This window comes from Clarias gariepinus, chromosome 4, assembly GCF_024256425.1.
Source record: "Clarias gariepinus isolate MV-2021 ecotype Netherlands chromosome 4, CGAR_prim_01v2, whole genome shotgun sequence".
Taxonomy (NCBI): domain Eukaryota; kingdom Metazoa; phylum Chordata; class Actinopteri; order Siluriformes; family Clariidae; genus Clarias; species Clarias gariepinus.
In genome coordinates this window covers 41,092,501-41,112,500 of record NC_071103.1, presented here as the reverse complement: position 1 = coordinate 41,112,500, position 20,000 = coordinate 41,092,501, and the positions used below count along the sequence as shown (strand labels likewise).

At 37.2% G+C, this 20,000-nt stretch overlaps 2 protein-coding genes across 3 annotated transcripts in view; one reads left to right on the top strand and one right to left on the bottom strand.

Annotated features, from left to right (window-relative positions):
• Positions 1 to 20,000, top strand: part of LOC128520493 (NACHT, LRR and PYD domains-containing protein 14-like) — a 550,151-nt gene that overhangs the window by 238,399 nt on the left and 291,752 nt on the right. The gene's annotated exons all lie outside the window — the stretch shown is intronic.
• lyrm1 (LYR motif containing 1) lies at positions 12,471 to 14,961 on the bottom strand. Of its 2 annotated transcripts, none has more exons than XM_053494746.1 (4): positions 14,798 to 14,961; positions 13,981 to 14,041; positions 12,983 to 13,014; positions 12,471 to 12,638 (listed from the first exon to the last, which is right to left on the bottom strand). In XM_053494746.1, the coding sequence occupies exons 1-4, from the start codon at positions 14,951 to 14,953 to the stop codon at positions 12,525 to 12,527; spliced, it is 363 nt and encodes a 120-aa protein (XP_053350721.1). In that variant the 5' UTR covers positions 14,954 to 14,961; the 3' UTR covers positions 12,471 to 12,524. The 2 variants fall into 2 exon arrangements, with proteins under 2 accessions (XP_053350721.1, XP_053350722.1); XM_053494747.1 differs by having other exon boundaries at positions 14,828 to 14,961.

The following is a 20,000-nucleotide window of genomic DNA, read 5'->3' as shown; positions in this document are numbered from 1 at the left end:
CATGGACTCTTAAAGAGAGAAAGAACTTAAAGCTGGGTGCATGATCAACAATAGCTCTGTTGAATGGGAGTGTGAGTATGATTGCTAGCTTGTCCACAAGACCTTCAAGACTGAGTTACCTTTAATTTTTTGAGAAAAACAGAAAGCTAGACCAATCTAACCCAGGTATAAATGATCATCACCAAGACCAAGGAGATGGTTATTGTCTTTCGCTCTAATGAGTCCTGGTCTCTCCTGTTACCCGTCTCCATCGAGGGAGTGGATGTTGAGAGGGTGAGGGGCTACAGCTGGATGAAAAACAATACTGGTCAGTGAACACTGACTATTTGTATGTGAAAGGTCAGAGCCAGTTGTTCTTCCTGAGGAAACTAAGATCTTTCCACATCTGTAATAAGCTCCTGTGGATGTTTTATCAATCAGTCATTGTCTCTGTACTTCTCTACACGTTGTTTGTTGGGGAGGTAGCCTGAAATGCAGTGATACCACACTATTGGACAAGGTGGTCAGGGGAGCTGGTTTGGTGGTTGGTTTGGAGCTGGACTCTCTAGAGGGAAGTGCAACAGTAAAAGACCTTGGTGTGATTATAGATTCCAGCCTTTCATTTGAAGCACATGTAGATAATATTACCAGGATAGCATTCTTTCACCTCAGAAATATTGCCAAGATAAGAAATATATTGTCACCAAATGATGCAGAAAAACTACTTCATGCTTTTATCATCTCTAGGTTGGACTATTGTAATGCCTTACTGTCTGGTTGTTCAGCTAGATGCATAAATAAGCTTCAGCTAGTCCAGAATGCAGCAGCGAGAGTCCTCACCAGAACCAGAAGATATGAGCACATCACACCTATCTTATCTACATTGCATTGGCTTCCTGTGAAATTTCGCATTGATTTTAAAATACTACTCTTGACATATAAAGCATTAAATGGTCTCGCGCCGCAGTACCTGAGGGAACTGCTAGTGTCTTACGAACCGCCACACCTACTTCGATTAAAGGATGCAGCCTGCTTGTCAGTACCGCGTTTTATGAAAACTACAGCAGGGGGCGGAGCTTTTTCTTAAAAAGCCCAAAAGTTATGGAATAGTCTTCCAAATAGTGTTCGGGACTCAGACACAGTCTCAGTGTTTAAGTCCAGGCTAAAAACCTACTTATTTAGCCAAGCATTTTTATAAATAGATTAGCCTTAGGTAAAGGAGCAGATCTGGGGGACTCATGGACGTAGAGTATTATGGTGAACTGGTATGTTTAGATGCTGTCTTCCTCACTCTCATTGATCACTCAGGTTCGTTGACGGTGAGGTGATTGGTTGCCTTACATCTCAGGGAGCCCTCATGTCTGTGTTTCCTTCTGGCTCCTCCCTTTTAGTTATGCTGTCATAGTTAGTCCTGCCGGAGTCTCTGCTTGCACTCTACAGTTAATATACATTCACATTATACATTGTTCGACTGTGACCATACCTAACTGTTATTTCTCCATCTCTTTGCTCTCTCCTTTTCTGCTCTCTCCTCTCTCTCTCTCTCTCTCCCTCTCTCCTTTTTCCTCTACCTATCTCTCTGTCGAGCTATACATGTCGCTCCTGAGCTGCCAGTGATCCAGACCCCCTCTGCCCGCTGGACCTCTCTAACTCATCCTGGAGTCCTGCTTCTGGTTGGAGATCTTATCACATGGATGCCCCCGTGTGGTCTGCCTGGAATGCGTGTGGTGACTGGGGTTGGTTCCACTTTTCCATGAAGGTGGTCCTGTCCTCGACTGATGCAGACAGCTGTTCTCTGAGGACCTGTGACTTCAGTCGCTCAATAGTTCAGGACTGGAATTTCTCACAGTCCACCTGAGCCTCCATCTCCATCTCCTCTTATACTGAACTTTCAGTCTCGCATATTATTATGCACATCAATCCCTGCTATCTGTTTCACCCAGATGAGGATGGGTTCCCTGTTGAGTCTGGTTCCTCTCAAGGTTTCTTCCTATTACCATCTCAGGGAGTTTTTCCTTGCCACTGTCCCCGTCGTCCTCGGCTTGCTCATCAGGGACAATCATATAATTTTGATTCATACACATTCACATTTCATACAAACTTAATTCTTCTGATTGTGTAAAGTTGCTTTGTGATGATGTAAATCTTTAAAAGCGCTATACAAATAAAATTAATTGAATTGTTTTGCACAGTTACTGTACTTGTGTTAAGTTCTCACATTACCCTGTGTAAGCTGGCTATATGTAAGATAACAGCCTGTCTTTGTGTTACTGTCTCTATTGCTGCAAAGGCAGTAACAGAGTCTAAATGTCATTTACTTGGCTTCAGTATTCTGCAATAACACTTTGAAGACATTTAAAACTCTCACGGCAGTTGTGTTCAACAGGAAGTATTTTCATATCACTGACCACATGAAGGAAAAAACTAGTTTTCAAGTGGCTCATCATGATACATCGGCCTTTGTTCAAATTTTTTACTTTCTTTTGGCATCATCAGTGATGTGTTAATAAAAAAACACTTTCTGTGGAAAGCTGCTAATCTTTGTTGTAAGTAATATTTTCTGAGATACAGGAAGTGTCTAGCGAAAATAAATCTTTATATATATACTTAATAAGAAATGCTTTTAAACTCTTGCCTATCTAATCTATTACACATGTGAATAATTGACAGAATTTAGGTCATGTATTGCCAATCTCTCCTGAGTACAATTTCTTATTGTTACCCAATGGTTTGTGGCTCTTGGTTTATGCTTATATTGGTCATTGGCTTCTGTTCCTCTTTGCAATGTTTTTTGTTCAGTTTTATAAATGATCTCACATGTGTGCATTGTGTTGGCCACTGCCTGGCACTTTCTGTTTGAACCCACCCATATTTAAGTGACCAAAAATATTGAAATGTTTGTTAGACTGAACGTCTAAATACTAAATGACCCCAAATCGACACTAAAAAGACTGAATTTTTTTTATTAAAAGGTTTAAAGCAACATAAAATTCACAAATCTGTCAGTGGGAGAAAGCAACCCATTTTAATGCTGGGAAAACTGGCACAGTCTTGATGAGCCACTGCTCAAGCATCAGGCAGAGCCAATACAACCATTTTCTAAAAAAGAAAAAAAACTGCTGATGGACAAACAACCAGACAAACAGTGACAGCAGCACAAGCGACTGTATACAGACTTTAAGAGCAGAAATATATAGGCTATATCACAGGATATAGTATAACAAATTGCATCAACTATATTGGCTGGAAGAGGGTTGTATCAGCTGTTAGGGGAGTCACCTCTCTGGGGTTTTAGATACCTACAAACATCACACAGGTCAGATGGAACCTTACTAGGACCTGGTTTTTGGTTTAGGGTGTTACAGTCAGGACTTGAATTAATGACCTCAATAGCAGCCTCAGAGTTTTAGAAAATGTATTTAAAAGATTGATGTTGGCAAGTAAAAGCACCTTTAAGCAATGGGTTAGCAGGCAGTGAAGAACTGTAGTAAGACTATGTAGTGAGGGGCTTCCTGTGTAAATGTGGAATGCTCTGTGACATAGCAGGGAGTTAAGCGATGACATAGGCAGAATTATGAGGGCCCAGAAGCTAAGATTAAAATTGCAACAAGACGTAGAGAGTCTTTTATCAGAGACAGTTTGCACTTATACTAAACAAATGTTCTGTTCAAAATGCACACACAGAGATTGTCCACAATAGAGAGCTCAGGTCTGTAATGGGAATCAGGGGCTGTAGTCGAATAGACAGGTAGGGTCGATAGTGCATCGGCAATGATGTTTAGGGGGATGTTGAAGATGTGTCTCCTTAGTATTAATTCTGGGGCAAACATATGCAACCACTATAGGAACTATTGTAAATTCAAAGGTAAATAAAAAGGTCACCAACTCCACTAATGATGGACAATTACTACAGACTAAAACAGGGTTCTTCCACCATTCCATGTCCATTCCACATAAACCTGCAAGCCGCCCATACAAGCCTTACCACACTGATCTGCATTTCTGTCAGTGAGGAACAACTGTAGATAGAATGGCGTAGGTTATGCTGTGTGCTAAAGTGGTCTGAGCAAGAAACTTTAACTAACGTGTGACCACTGGCTGATATAAAACAAGAATTAGTTATTATATATATATACAGCAGGTAAAAATAAGTATTCATCAGGATGTTTTGCAACAATAAGGTCTTGAGAGAGAGCTCTTTGATTTTACCCAACATGAGATGTTTCTTGTGTCCCAACTTGGTAATAAGACACCCTCTATTTCTAAGACGTCTCCATTTATCTGAGTAAATATACTACATGCTATTTACATTAAATTTTTACTAGATATACATTTACATTTAGGATTTTGGCAGAGGCTCTTATCCAGTGCGACTTACAAAAGGTGCTTTGAAGTTTATGTCACTGGATAGATACTTACACTGGGTTACTAGGTTACTAACTAAGTACACTCTAAAAACCGCTGGGTTGTTTTTTCTACCCAAACGCTGGGTTTCCTCTGTTGGGTCATTTTTCTGGGTTATTTACAGAGAGTTGGGTAGTTTTTGTGTAACCCAGCTGCTGGGTTGAAGTTTGATTGGCTCCTCCCCCAAAGTTCACCGGTGGATTCAGCGGCTGTCAGTCAGAGCTTCGTGTCTCTCTTGAGCTCCCACACCGCTGATGACGGTTCATTTAAGGGAAAATGACGTTAAATACAAGGTCTGTATACACATGTTCACTCACCTAAGTCACATATGACTGAAAAATTATTACTATATGTAAGATTTATTACTGTTACCGTGTTAAGGTTACACTTAAACTTTCAGGCTGGTCTGAGGTAAGATAATTTAGCTGACAATAGCTGCTATAGTTAGCCAAAGAACCCCACCTGTGTGTGAAGGAAACGGATAAGATGTCTGAGCTTTTTATCTTTCTCTGTAGAATGTTTGCAGGGTGACGAAACTGTAACTGTAGTATTAGCATGACGCTAGCATTTAGTTAACATTAGAACTTTATTAATCTCACTGTTTGAGACAATTAAATGCTGGAGTGTTACAAAACACTGACCCTCTCACAAATATACACACCTGCTAACCCTCCCGTTTTTCACTAGCTAGTAATTTACTCCGCGGTCAAAAGTCACCCGCGTTTCTCCCGAGTTATAACAATATTTTACACCTTTACACCTTTGGCAAGTAGTATGTAAATATGACTGCTGCATGTAAGATAACCAGGTAGCCCTCTTTAACCAAAGTTGCTTGTGACTCAGACTTAATTAACTATCAGTCAGCTGTACAGATAACTACTAGATGGAAGTATTAATATTTGGGTGATTATAATGTGCCAGTATGAACCCAGCTATGACAATGCATCTCCTCGGTAATTAGCTTAAAATCAACGCAGACCACAAGATCAACTAGTCTGATAAAGCTAATATATATATATGAGCTTTATCCCAAAAGCCATGCTTATTTTGCTTATTTTATTTTTGGTGGTAGCTGTCTCCATGTTTTTGTTTCATGTTACCTATACCCTAGCTTTGTCATTTTTTTATTTAGTATAAATCCTATTACACATTAAATTGATAGTCTTATTCAGTTTAATCTTTGTTATTCAACACATTTTTAACTTTCTTTCATTTCTTTCTAAGGTTGGCACTACATGGTGGAATACCTCCAGCAGGCTGAAGGGTCAAGGCCGTACCCTACATCCTGACGTTGGGAGATGATGACCAGCGCTGCTCTCAGGCATTCGTCATTCTGGTGGGACAGGCTCTGGAGCAATGCACACTACTTGGGGCGGTTGATGTGTGCTTCAAGGCATTTTATATTTTTGACATTAACTATCCAAAGCAGTGTGCTCCTGTGTAGGACTTTTTGTAATGTTGCTATGAAATAGCGAGGCCTACTTGAAAAGTCATAGACAGTGTTTGTATGTTAAAACGGAACCAGGGCTGGATAGTTTTGTTCTGCAGAAAAGATATCTAATGTCACAGAGAGATCCTGCTCTGTAGAAGGTGCCTCAGCCTATTTGTGTTATTACTCCATTCTGCCCTTATGAGTAATAGTATAGTAATGATGTCGCTGTTGATTATCTGTTCGAGTGCTTTTGAAAAATAAACGTTTTTTCTATGAACATTTAATAGGATGTTGTTTATTGCATATATGTATGGTTTGCAAAACTTTTAAGTTTTTTTTTTTGTACTAAACCAGTATATCAAAGTAATTTAACTGTTTAATAGACGTGGGTAGTTTTTTTTTTTTACAGATTCACTGTAAAACATAAATAATAATAACCTATTTGTGAGGTAGAATTAACTCAACATTCCAGTTAAAATGAACCAACATCTGGGTAGAACATTTGACCAATTTATGTGGTAGAATTAACCCAGCATTATAGTTAAATATGACCCAGCATTTGGGTTGAATATTTAACCCATTTTGCTGGGTTAAAAAAATAACCCATTTTGCTGGGTTAAATTAACCCAGCATGTAGTTAGTCCAATAGTTACCCAGCAGCTGGGTTAATAACAACCCAGATTGGGTTGTTTTTAACCCAGCATTTTTTAGGGTGTACCATCAGTCAAACACCGTTAGGAAGAAGGATTTTTTGGGGGGAGGACCTTGAAGAGGACTAGATGTTGGTGACAACTCATGCAATCCACACATGCTTAGAAATCAAACTATAGATGCCCCAGAATTGAAAGTTTTTAATAATGAGAAATGACAGGAATTTTTTTTTGAAGTATTGAAGAATGAAAGGAGCAAAAAAGATATGTAAAGCCAAGACACCAGCTGAAATCAATCAGTAACTCGAAAGCAATCCTGCCCCTTTTCAGTGCAAATTAATATCAGATGGCTCCGTCCCAACTGATGGCCTATGACAAGGGTGTCTTATAACCAAGTTGTGACACAAGAAACATCTCATGATGGGTAAAATCAAAGAGCTCTCTCTCAAGACCTTATTGTTGCAAAACATCCTGATGGCCTTGTTTGCAGAAAGATTTCAAAACTCTTATCTCTCCTTCTCTTCTCCTTTCTTCTCTTCTCTCTCGCTCTTTATCTCCTTTTTCTTTCTCTCTTCTCTCCCCCTCTTTGTCTCTCTCTCTCTCTCTCTATCAAGCTACACATGTCGCTCCTGAGCTGCCAGTGATCCAGACGCCCTCTAGACCTGTCTGACTCACCCTGGTGTTGCAGCTCTGGTTGGAGATCTCGTCACATGGATGCCCCATGTGGTCTGTTTGGGGTGCGTTTTGTGACTTTACCATGAGGATGGTTCTGGCCTCGGCTGATGCAGACAGCTGTTCTCTGAGGACTTGTTCTGGCAGTCCCTCAATAGTTCCTACAGTTCTGCACTGACAATAAGTCTCCAATAATGAAACTGGACTCCATATTAATTTACACACATCCTCTTTTATATTGAATTTCATGACACACAATATGAGTGCAGATCAATCCCTGCTATCCGTTCTCACCCAGATGAGGATGGGTTCCCTGTTGAGTCTGGTTCCTTTCAAGGTTTCTTCCTATTACCATCTCAGGGAGTTTTTTTTCTCAGCTCCGTCGCCCTCAGGCTTGTTCATCAGGGACGATCTGATAATTTTTATTCATACGCATTTTCTCACAATTTACATACTCATTTCCATAATTTTCTTTTGATTTTGTAAGCTGATTTTCAACAGTGACTTGTTAAAAGGACTATACAACTAAAATTAAATTTTAGTGCGATCATTAAGGATTACTTGATATGAGAGGATGTCGCTCCGGTATTGGGGCCAAGAAAAGACAAAAGGCAAATTCAAAGACAAAGAAAGGTCAACATAAAAGGTCTACATCGAAGTTGGGGCAGTGGTGGCTCAGCGTGTTAAGGCTCTGAGTTACGGATCGGAAGCACAGCGGTTTAAGCCCCAGCTCCGCCAGGTTGCCACTGTTGGGCCTTGAGCAAGGCCCTTAACCCTGTCTGCTCCAGGGGCGCCGTAAAAATGGCTGACCCTGCGCTCTGACCCCTGAACAAGAAGCTGGGATATGTGAAGAATAAAGAATTTCACTGTGCAGTAATGTATGTGTGACGAATAAGCATTTGAACAGGTCATAGAACAAACAGGATATTATAAAGGGGACCTTGGAGTTTCAATTAACCACAAGATTGTCTGAGTTTTTTTGTTTATCTAATGTCTGACGGTGTTGACAGAAACTCAGGACACAAATTCAGCAAATTAAAAATTAGACTTAAAAATGTAATGAATTAATTATTAACAGCCATTAATGAATTAACATGTACTTGTTTAGTTAGCATGCAAATTGTTTTTTTTTTTTCATATATTTTAATCCATTTTTTTATATATTTGAAAATGTGAACTGTTGTAAAACAAAGACTTTTTCAGGTCCAGTGGGGACACTTTATTAAATAAAATAAAAATAATTTTAAGAAAAAATTTTCTTATGCTGAATCCAAAAATTTGATCAAAATCAAAATAGGAATTATTTCTGAATTTAAAAAAACAAAAAAAAAACACAGTTTTATGTACCGGACCTGTTTTGTCCCAGTTCTCCAGAATGACTGATATATTACTGACGTAGATGCTAAAAGGATTGCAGCTCAACAGGAGAAGTCTTCAGAAGCTCTGCAAGGGTCTGGCAAAAGGAACTCCCTCCATCCTGTATCGACAGCAACCGCTGTAGAGAGAAAAACCGCCTGTCCGCAAGTACGTGCAGAAAGTCAGACAGAGACAGTTGAAGATGTTATTAACACCTTGAATACTGTGAGTTGTCTGGTTCATGGCTGTTCGCACCTTTGCAGAATGTGTTAAACTGCTTAGGCAAGGAATATTAAGTGCTGTGTCTATATATATTTTTTTTTTGTAGTAGAAAGCATGTTTCTGCAAATCATTTATGACCTTAAAAGGTAAAAGCAGAGCTTGGGGTAATGCTGGAAGGGAAATATTGTAAGAACATCCCTTATCCCTCTTACCATTTTACATCTATTAGATGTCTAAACTGTGTATATTGTCGATGTCTATCATACGTCTAGAATGGGACTCTAATATTCCTCTATCAGAGAGGTCTAAACCACGAATACTGGTAGAGCTCTAAGTGTCATTTGATACAAGTAGTCTAACAAATTACTATTTAATTTCTCGATTTAAGGGTGTTTTCAATAAAAATGTTCATTTAACATCTCGATATTCAACCTCACATATATTCAGCTTGAAAAGAATGTGTACATGATCACACACATTAAAGGCAATAAGGATGTGTAAAACCCTGCATTTTTTGTTCCTTTTCATGTAAAAGTTTATGGAAGTGTTACTATTAATTACAATGGACATCTTTATAATAGGCATTTAAAACCAATTAATGGAAGGTGGAATTTAAATTCAGTGTCAAAACACCAGTCTTTGAAGTGTAATTACTCAAATGATTCTTTCTTCCGTCCACTTGCAGTCTACAGCTTGTTGGCTTTATGGACCTTGATGACCTTCTCAGTGGCTCCATTTACTGTGCTGAGAACACTAGGTTACGTTTCCTTATTTTGAATATTTCCAACAGTTCTAATAAATTGCAGGGATTTATAAAAAGGGGTGCTCCTATTGCTCCATACTTTGAAGCTGAGAAAGTGGTGATGATTACCATGCTTTTCCTTAACGGAGGCAACATCAACATTTTGCAGAATAAAATATCTGTATTTTTCTTCCTTGAATATAAAAGGCTGCAACCATCATGTTTGGTCCCAGAACATCACTGCAGTGTTCTCTTACAGCAAGTGTCTTCATAACTTGGGTCATAGGATTTTTGCTGCAACATATTAATTATTTAATTATTTGGAGATGATTCGCAAAAGGAAAAGCTGAAATCTTATTTAATGAGAAACTAAATATTGAACATCTTCAGGAAGATGAAGGAGGCAAAGTCCATAAAATATGTTAAAAGCACCGCTCTAGACGATTGGGCAACTTGAAACAAATGTTTTCAACAACTCTGATGCATACGGCACATAATGAAGATGTTTCTCGCCATCTTTCATTAGCAGAAAGTGAAACTGAAGAGCACATGAATTGTGCACACCATCTGTAAGAACATCTTTTTAAAACAACAGGGCCAGTGTACAGTACAATAGAAATTGCAAAAAAATATTGTTGCTTTCTACTCCGTTGCTGCAATAATCATTTGCACACTTTTGGCCCTGAGAAAAACAAACAATAGTTTGACCACACCTAAAAGACAAGATGCATGAAGTACAGTGCAAATTGTGTGACACAACAAATGTTAACAGTTACATGGGGAGGCAATATAACTTGATGACTTTGATAACCAAATTTGGGAGAATACCTTAAAGGAGGCATTTCTGGAAAAACTGAACAAAATTTGGTTGTCAAATCTGGGACCTTTAACTTTGTTCACAGGCAAAATATGATGTAATACATTTGAGAAAAGCTCTGGCTGGAGCATCGCAAACAAAACCCCATTACAGTTACATTATAATGCTGGTCATGGTATAAAATGCTAAAAATGGTATCCCAGATGCACAAACGTTTTGTCCTACACATATTGTTTAACTGGTTCAGGTTTGGATTTTCAGCAAAACCTTACAATAATGAAAGGACTAAACCATCAGTCGTCTTCAGAAGAAACCCACTGCTCAGTATACACATAGTGGTCAATAAAGTGAGCAACTGCGCTGAATTCTGGCTCACTTTGATTAAATTCTTGACTCTGAATCATCAGATTCATTTGAAACAACGCCTAGTTGTGCTGGAGGTGAACTGTCGCCACTCTGCACATGTAATAACTTCAAGTTCAGCGTTTCTCTTTCTCCACATCTTCATGCACTCTTCGTTTGAAGCCGTTGTGTGACGTGTCTAGTCATGAATGTTACCGATATTACCAATTAGCATAATTAAATTAGTAACATAGTATGACATGTTAATTAATGACAAATATGCTTTAACTATGGGGAAATAAAGGGAATAATCTATTAATTAAGTTACTAACGACATCAGTAAAAGTCCGCTTTTAATATTAGTAAACAAACTTGGCAAACAGGCATTGTTTACAAAGTACTAGACATGTTTACAGAAATGTCACTTACTGTATGTAAGATGCAAACGGTGTCATGCGGTAATATCATGCACAAAACAAAACTTAATTTGTTTTTCATATATTGACAGTAACCTACCTCATAGATGCACAATAACGTCTTAGATATTTGTGGATTTTCAATGTAATTTGCTCTATAGAAATTATTGACCAAAATGGCGACTTCCTGCTAAAACTGATTTGGTTAACAAAAATAGTGGCACCACCTAGTGCACAAAAGCCTTAGGAATCTTTTAGTTGTCTGTTAGAGCTTTATCTGATAGACGTCTATAGAATGTCTATACATATACGGGAAAAATAGCTATCGTATAGCAATTGTTTGTAGAAAATTGTGTTCTTTTTTAATTTTCTAATTAATAAACTCACAATATCTTCAAATTCGAAGTTTCGAAGGTCTTCCCTAATGTGCATAACCACTTTCACACACTCTCATTTCATTGGCCACCTCAGAAGCCCTGTACCAGGGCATCATTACACCTCGTGACTCAGCTGTCAAGCCCGTGCCACGTAACACAATCCATTTCAGGATTGAAAAGAATTATCAGAAGACTTGTCCAAGAGCCAAGGACATCTTGTAGAGAGCTTCAGAAACACCTGGAATTAGCAGGTAGAATTGGTACAAAAGTAATGCATTAAACTGTCGCGGCCTGTATGCACGCTCACCACACAAGACTTTCTCAAGACATTGCTGAAAAAAAAGCATGTTGAAGTTTGTTTAAAGTTGCCTGCACAACAGCAATTAAGAGGAGCTTACCCAGCTTAAAAAGAAGGCTGTGGACTAACCTCCAAAACCCAGCTTAATAACCCTCAGGGGTCTATGGCATCGCCGATGGTGCCAATGTATTAGTTACTATATTGGTAAAGAAATTTACACAAATTTAAGAAGACTGTAGAATCACTTCAGACAGGCCTCAGACACCTAAGGGTTTTAAGATAAGGGCCACGATTTTAGAGCTTGCCCCTGTTAGCACTGTTAGCACTGTTAGCTCTGTTACCCACAGTGGTACTCTTAGCCTTATGGAATGCCACTTATGGAATGCTAAATTATATGTTCATGGGAACTTTGTCTGCTCTGAGAACCACCCGCCACTTGAGCCACGCCCTACACCGCCCCGCTTTGTGGACCCTGTGTGTTTTTGACGACACTTTGTTTGATCCGCAACTCTGGTTCGAACACCCTTTGTTCACTCCACTACCAAGGATTTCATCTCTAATATGGATTTCATTTTTTAACAATGGGTTGGACAGTTTGTAACCCAGTTCCAGTCCTTTCAAATTTCCTTAACTGTTTTTGCCGTTGATGAAGCCCAATAATTTGACCCTTCTGAAGAGGTGGCTTTCCTGGGACTGAACAGTGTATATTATTATATAAGAAATGTCATCTTTAATTTAAACAATATTTTATTAAACATTGCACAATATACATAGTCAATGTACAAACAATGACAGTGTGTGTGTGTGTGTGTGTGTGTTATGTCTCATCATGGGACTGTAAGTACACAGGCTTGGCTTGGTTCCTGAGTCGCTGCTGCGCTCGAAGCTTTCTGCCTTTCTGAGTGGCCAAGCCCATCGGAGGAAGATACAACTGCAGAGAGAGAGAGTTATCATTATTATTATCATTATCATTATTATTATCATTATCATTATTATTAGCATTATCATTATCATTATTATTAGCATTATCATTATTATTAGCATTATTATTATTATTATTATTATTATTATCATTATCATTATTATTAGCATTATCATTATTATTATTATTATTATTATTATTATCATTATCATTATCATTATTATTAGCATTATCATTATTATTAGCATTATTATTATTATTATTATTATTATTGTTATTATTATTAGCATTATTATTATTGTTATTGTTATTATTATTATTATTAGCATTATTATTATTAGAGACTGGCTTACAGGTCTGGGATATGGATTTCTGTAATGAAGACCTTTCGGGACACACAAACACAGAGGTTAAATAGTATTTACTCCTTAAAGTATTAAAGCGTAGGAACATAACTTTGCAGTGTTTTGTGTAAATATTCAACCCCTCTCCGGTGTCTGTTTGTCTTTGTTATTGTTTGTCTTCATTATTACTTTTTCTGATTCTAAATTTTATTGTCACAATAAAGAAAATACAAATTAAAATTGTACCTCCAAGTCGTGTGTGTGTTGTGTAAATCAAATGGTACAAACCCCATGAAAGTCATTTTTTAGTTTCAGGTTGTAACGCGACAAAACAGGACAAACACCAAGGGGGTGAATACTTTTACAAGTTTTTTTTTGATGGTTTTGTGTGTATAGGTGGTATTCATTATCAACTTATTAGACGATTTCAATCTATGTGTGTTATTTGTTATCTATTTATGTAGATCTAATGTTCATGAAATACGTCTGCAGTCGTTCTCCTGTAGCTCTGAGTGGTGTCGACTCCTCACTCACACTGGAGACTCCTTCCTCTGCTGCTACAGAAACACATTTCTCCTTATTGAAAACTTCTCCATATTAGGCAGCACGCACCCTTTCATAATCCCTTCATTATTAATTATTAATTAAGAGTGTGTTGTACACATCCCTGTTACTATGGAAACGGTCATATATTACAGCGGGCACATTAATGATAACGATAGCTGTAGAAGCCAAGCTGCACTATTCCCAGAGCTGCTGTTACAGAGAATTAATCAACACCTTCTGACCAATCACAGAGCAGAACTCAGCAGCGTTGTGGCGTGTACAGAACCAACAAGTCACAACAAACGGAGAAGACAGGAATCCTGCGTGGAAGTAGAAGAAATCTGGAAAGTTCTATATAAACCTTAAGTACAGCTGTGTGTGTGTGTGTGTGTGTGTGTGTGTGTGTGTGTGTGTGTATGTGTGTGTGTGTGTGTGTGTGTGTGTGTGTGTGTGTTACGCACCGAGTTCTATTCGAGCCTCACACTCTGCCACACACTTACTGATTAACTCTGGGTCTGTCAGCTGAAACACACACACACACACACACACACACACACACACACACACACACACACACACACACACACACAAAGATTTACATCATTGTTAAATGCAGTGACTCAAACAGTACATCACATGATTTTGAGGATCTGCTCCAGACCTCTGACCTAAACACACACACACACACACACACACACACACACACACACTTATAAAGGATCTCTGAGATCACTACAGAGCCATCTGTACTTACTCTGCCTTTTAGTGTGTGTGTGTGTGTGTGTGTGTGAATACACTTAGTCACTAACACAACACATTCTGCCTTCTTTTATTTATTTAACAAATACAACATGAAGGAATAAACTATATATTATTATTATAAACATTCATATATAAATATTTTTTAAATAATGGTCTAAATAATATTCTGTTATTGTGATTATTAATCATTTTATAATTAAGCTACACTTTCTTTAAGTACTGGACACCTCTGTCCTGTTCCCTGTGGATCCACTAGAGGGCGGTGTGGTTCCAGTTTAAACAGAGACACCCCTGGTGAGATGCTGCTACAGTAATGAGTAGAGAACTGACCTGATCATCTAACTGAGGTTTCTGTGCTGATATTTAACTTTAACTCCAGTCTACACACCAGCAGAGGGCGACATCACTCACTGAGAGACTCCACCATACTGTAACATCAAACACTCATCACTGTCAGAGAGACAAAATTAGTCCTGTGTGTGTGTGTGTGTGTGTGTGTGTGTGTTAGTTCCGTACATGTTTGTTCTGTGTGAACAGTGAGCGTGCCTCCTGTATGATGTACGTCCTCTCTCTCTCTGTGTCGTGTGTGAGTGATGACTGAGCCTGCCAGCTGCGAGCGATCCGGAGAACATGCCGGTACAGAGCCAGAACCTCCACACGCCTCGACGCCATCACCTTCAGACACTGCAGAGGACACACACACACACACACACACACACACAGGTTTACTCAGAAACTTATCTTGAGACTTGTCCCTGCAATGTAAAGACCTCAATGTCCTCACTTACACCAGAAATCTGAGTAAATCATGTCTTTAATACCTCAGTGTGTGTGTGTGTGTGTGTGTGTGTGTGTCGAGATCAGTGTATTATTATTATTATTATTATTATTATTATTATTATTAAGTAGTTACATGGTGCTAGAATATTTGTGCTGTGTTTATATCTATACAACCACAAAGTGCTGTAAAGTGTCTCAGGTGAAAAAGTGAATTTTCAGATCGGATCATACAACATCATTTTTTAAAATACTTAGTGCTTCTTATCTCCTGATCCATGTTTTGTTTTTTGTTAATATGCATACACTGTTCACTCTGTTGCGGTCTGGGAAGCGATTCGGCTCCCTGAAGGCCAACACAGAGAGACTGAGGAGGAGCTTCTTTCATTTCTTATTTTACTTTGTACAGCATATTTTACTAGTTAATTTTATTTTTTAAAGTATTTATTTCATTTCTATTATTTCTTATGTATAAGCTTTTACTATTCTTTTCCTTTAAGGTCACTAGCAGTCGTATAAGCATTTCACTGAATATCGTACTGTGTATGACTGTGTATGTGACAAATAAAATTTGAATTGAATTTGAACATTTATATTTTTTTATCAGATAAAAAGAAACACATTTGCTAAACACAGTTTCATGCTCTGTAATATCTGTAGTCTTTGCCACTCAGATTAAACTTGGCCAATTTAGATTTTATATGATAAGATGAAATCCTGAAAAAGCGTATTATCCTAAAATGCTAAATTGTTAAGATATCGCAACATAAATTTAACATGGTTACAGACACTACAGATCTTTTTTTTTTAGCTTTTACCAAAAACACATGGACGTAAACATACAGGGAACTACACATGAGGCAAACAAACACTGGAGACCCACAAAACAGTACTTACATAAACCTCGAGACACACACACACACACACACACACACACACACACACACCACTTCAGTAGACAGAAACAGCTTCACAACACTAAAGCTTAATGAACATAAACGCAACAAAACCTAAAGTAAAAACTAAACTAAACTAGAGTAATAAAGTTTCTAGAAGCTTACACCAAGGTTAGTATCAAAACTCATAAAGAAACAGGAAAAATCGTCATTTTAAATGATTATCGTTTGAAGCGAGACAGTATAACGCTGAGGAGTGGACGCTTTTGGGGCTCATATAAAATCATCTCTCCAAAACAGCTGAAGTTAGAACATGTACTTTATTAGGGAACCGAGTTCGGAAACTTTCATCTAAACTCCATGTAACTCACACACATCTCTATTAAAGGTATTATAGTTATCATATTAATAATAATAATAATAATAATAATAATAATAATAATATCAGTACTGTGTTCTGGCTGTTTACACTGATTTAGTTTTTCTCTCTCCTTCAGTGTTGACAGTGACGTAAATAAAGCATTTATTATAGGCTGGGAATAAACAAACACATGTATATACACTGTACTGTAATACTACACTGTACTGTAATACTACACTGTACTGTAATACTACACGGTATATATAACTGAAACATGCATTAAAAGTGTTCTAAGTTGTATTTCTATAAATGATTTCTCTATAGTTAAAGAGACGATTAACACAGAGGTGTTACACTGTTACCTCCCGTCTGAGTTTCACAGAACCCGCTGTCGCAGAATTGATGACGTCATACACGTTTGCCCTGGGTTTCTTCAACAATGCGCTGTATTTATGCGCAGCCGTAGTGCGTTCCCTCGGGCTTTAACTTCGTCACGCATGCGCAGAAACCCGTAGTGTCGGTCTGGGGTCAGAGGTAACGCGGAAGTCGTTTAACACTCAGAGTAACGTTACACCGTCCCATCAAATTGAAACTACAGAGCATCTTTTTATGATTGTAAATTTGCTTGTGCCTTTTGGGAAGATTTGCACTATTGGTTATTTTCTAAAATTGAAAATTTACATGCTTTAACAAAGGAAAATGTACTATTTGGCTTATTTTTGAAAGATGAAACACATGATTTAGCAGTTAACACAATTATTATTCTTGGGAAGTTCTTTTTGCACAAGAACAGATTTCTGAAAATGCCTTCAAATTTCTATATATTTCACAAGGAACTATGTCTTTACTTTCTGTCACCTAAACAAATGAAGAAAAAGAATGCCTTAAATCTCTGTAAATTAATAGAACATCTTGAACTTACTGAAAACCCCTAGTTATTTTTATTTTATTTATTCATTTTGTTTTATTTATTTATTTTTCCTTTTTTCATTCTTTTCTATGTTATGCTTGTCTGCTGTCTGATCAAGGAATTTTACTTTTTGGTACCAGGCCATGTATGGTTGTAATGTTTACTTATGTTCAACAATGTTCAATTAAAAAAAAACATAAAAAAATAATAATAATAATGTTCACAGCCAAAAAAACAAAAACATTACACCGTCCCCAGGCAGAACACAGTTAATATCTTATACATTTACAGGATAAACAGTTACAATTCTGCGTAGATATGGCATATAAACAACATGTAGAAAGATCTGTATATTTAAAAACTGTAAACAAATAAATAATACTGGCAATAATGTAAATCTCAAAATTGGACAATATATACACAAACCATTCGTAATGTATTTATTAAAATTTTGTTTTATTCTAAACATTAAAACCTAACAAACTGATCATATGTTTGAAGATATTTAAAAGTTGAGATGAAAACTCGTTATTTAAGAAAATGCTATTAAAAACAGGATTAATATTTATTTTGGACTTCCAACAGTAAAGAGATTTTCATGTAATATGTACTCTGTGTTGTGAAGGTTGTACATGATGATCAACTGTAGTTTTGTGGAAAAATTAACAAACATGGCATAACAACACGCGGTACGATTTGCATTCAAATGCTGTAAAAACTAAATACTGACTATACTTTTTAATGTATAGATTATAGATGTATCTGTAAATCTAGACATTACACATGTATAAATATTATTTATTAAAATTCCTTGTCATTCTAAACGTTTAAACTTGACGAAAAATTTTTAATTACAGTATATTGCAGTTCCAATGATACAAAGGGATTTGCATGAAATATCTACTTATATGTATAAAAGTATATAAATTTTTACAAGCCCATTCCTTAATAAGCCTTCATCAGCTGTGTGTAAGAGCTCCTGAGATTGGAGGAGATATCATGCAAAAACACACATAATGCTGTATTTTGTTTTTACTCCCACTTTTACTTTACCATAATTAACATGACAATAATATATAAAAAAAAAAACTGAATCAGGTTTTATTCCCTAAGTATATTGACACACACGAGAAATTTGATTCCGAATGTTTGTGACTCTCTAAGTAGAGACCAACATAATAATACGGTATATGTGTTACAGAGAAAGACACTATAGATAGCACACTTTAATATTTTAACAAATTTTTAAGACTGACTCAACTAAAGGTCCAACTTGGTCAAATGAAGGACTTGATAAGTTTGTCAATTCATTCGAGTTATTTTAATCGACTTGTTTAAAAACACAACACATTTAGTTAGTTAAATTGTTTAGGAAGTTGTTTCATGTCAAACCGGGACTTTCAATTGTGCTGAATTACAGAACACTGTTCTGACATTAAAAAAACCCTATTATTATTTTTCTAGACCAGGGGTACTAAATAAAAATGCAAGAAGGGCTGGTGCAATGATGCAGTCATTGTAAGTCTATAAAAAATAAGTAGAATGTAAATTATCAGTAACTGTGTTAAACATGTGGACAGTTTTATTTTTAAAGGGTTGTGTATATTTCCTTGCCTCTGTATGGAATACGAACAACAATCTTTAAACAATCTACAGTAAATCTTCATCTGAATGACTGGACTGTAAGTGAATGTGAAAAGACTCTGGTTGCTCTGTCATACCAGTAGTGTGGTGATGCCTGGTCTTTATAATCCCCTGCTACAATAATGTGCTTATCCCAGTGTTTCACTACTGCTTGGAGATCATCAAGGGAGAAAGTTTTCTCAGTACAGCAGAACCATGATCGAACTGCCTGTCTGTTTCACATTTGAAACGCTTCCCTTCCAGAAACTCCATTACCGAGGTCCTATTATGCTTTTTCAAAAAATTATCTTTCATGCAGTGTGTCATGTAGCTGTATGTGAACATAAACTATCTGCACTATCTGTGACGCTGACAGGGCATGATAAATGAAGTTTTTGTCTATTAAAAAAAGAATCGGCTCACATTCGCCTTAATGAGTCGTTAGCAAATCTATTTTTACTCTGTTACGGATCCACGTCACTCCGTAACATATTTGCATAATGTCCGCCCACGTTCTACGTCACAAACAACTTGCCCGCCATCTAACAATTAACGTTACCACACTCTTGTTAATGTGACCGAGCATTCATGCCGGGTTCGCTTAAACACTTAGTAATATAAAAAAACAATAAAAACAAGAGCACACGAAATCCTTTTTAACTGTTTATCCTCCACCATTCACCAAAACTGAACTAAACACTCGCGAAGTCACGAGGCGCATCTTTCAAAGATTTTTTAAATTGGATTATCTTTGACTGGACATATATCCCGGACTTCTCACCCTCCGTCATCGGCCTCCCGGACTTCATTAACCGCGGTGAGACCGAACTATACTCCTCTAACACGCATACAATAAACACGGACTTTTGACATTTCCCACTCACTCGCACACAAACTGTTTATTATATATAGTTTGTAAATATTGTTCATATCTTTCTTTGGTTGTTGTGCACCTTTTTCATTTACTTTATTTAGTTTTGTATAATACACGTTTGCTTTATTTACGTGTTTGTGTTTGTCCTTTTTGCTCACCGGCCTTTTACTGCAACACCGACACAAAGATAAAAGACCTCTCGATTTTAGTAGCCAGAGTTAATATAAAATTAGCTGGTCGTTACACGGTAAAACCGACGCCATCTTTTCTATGTATTG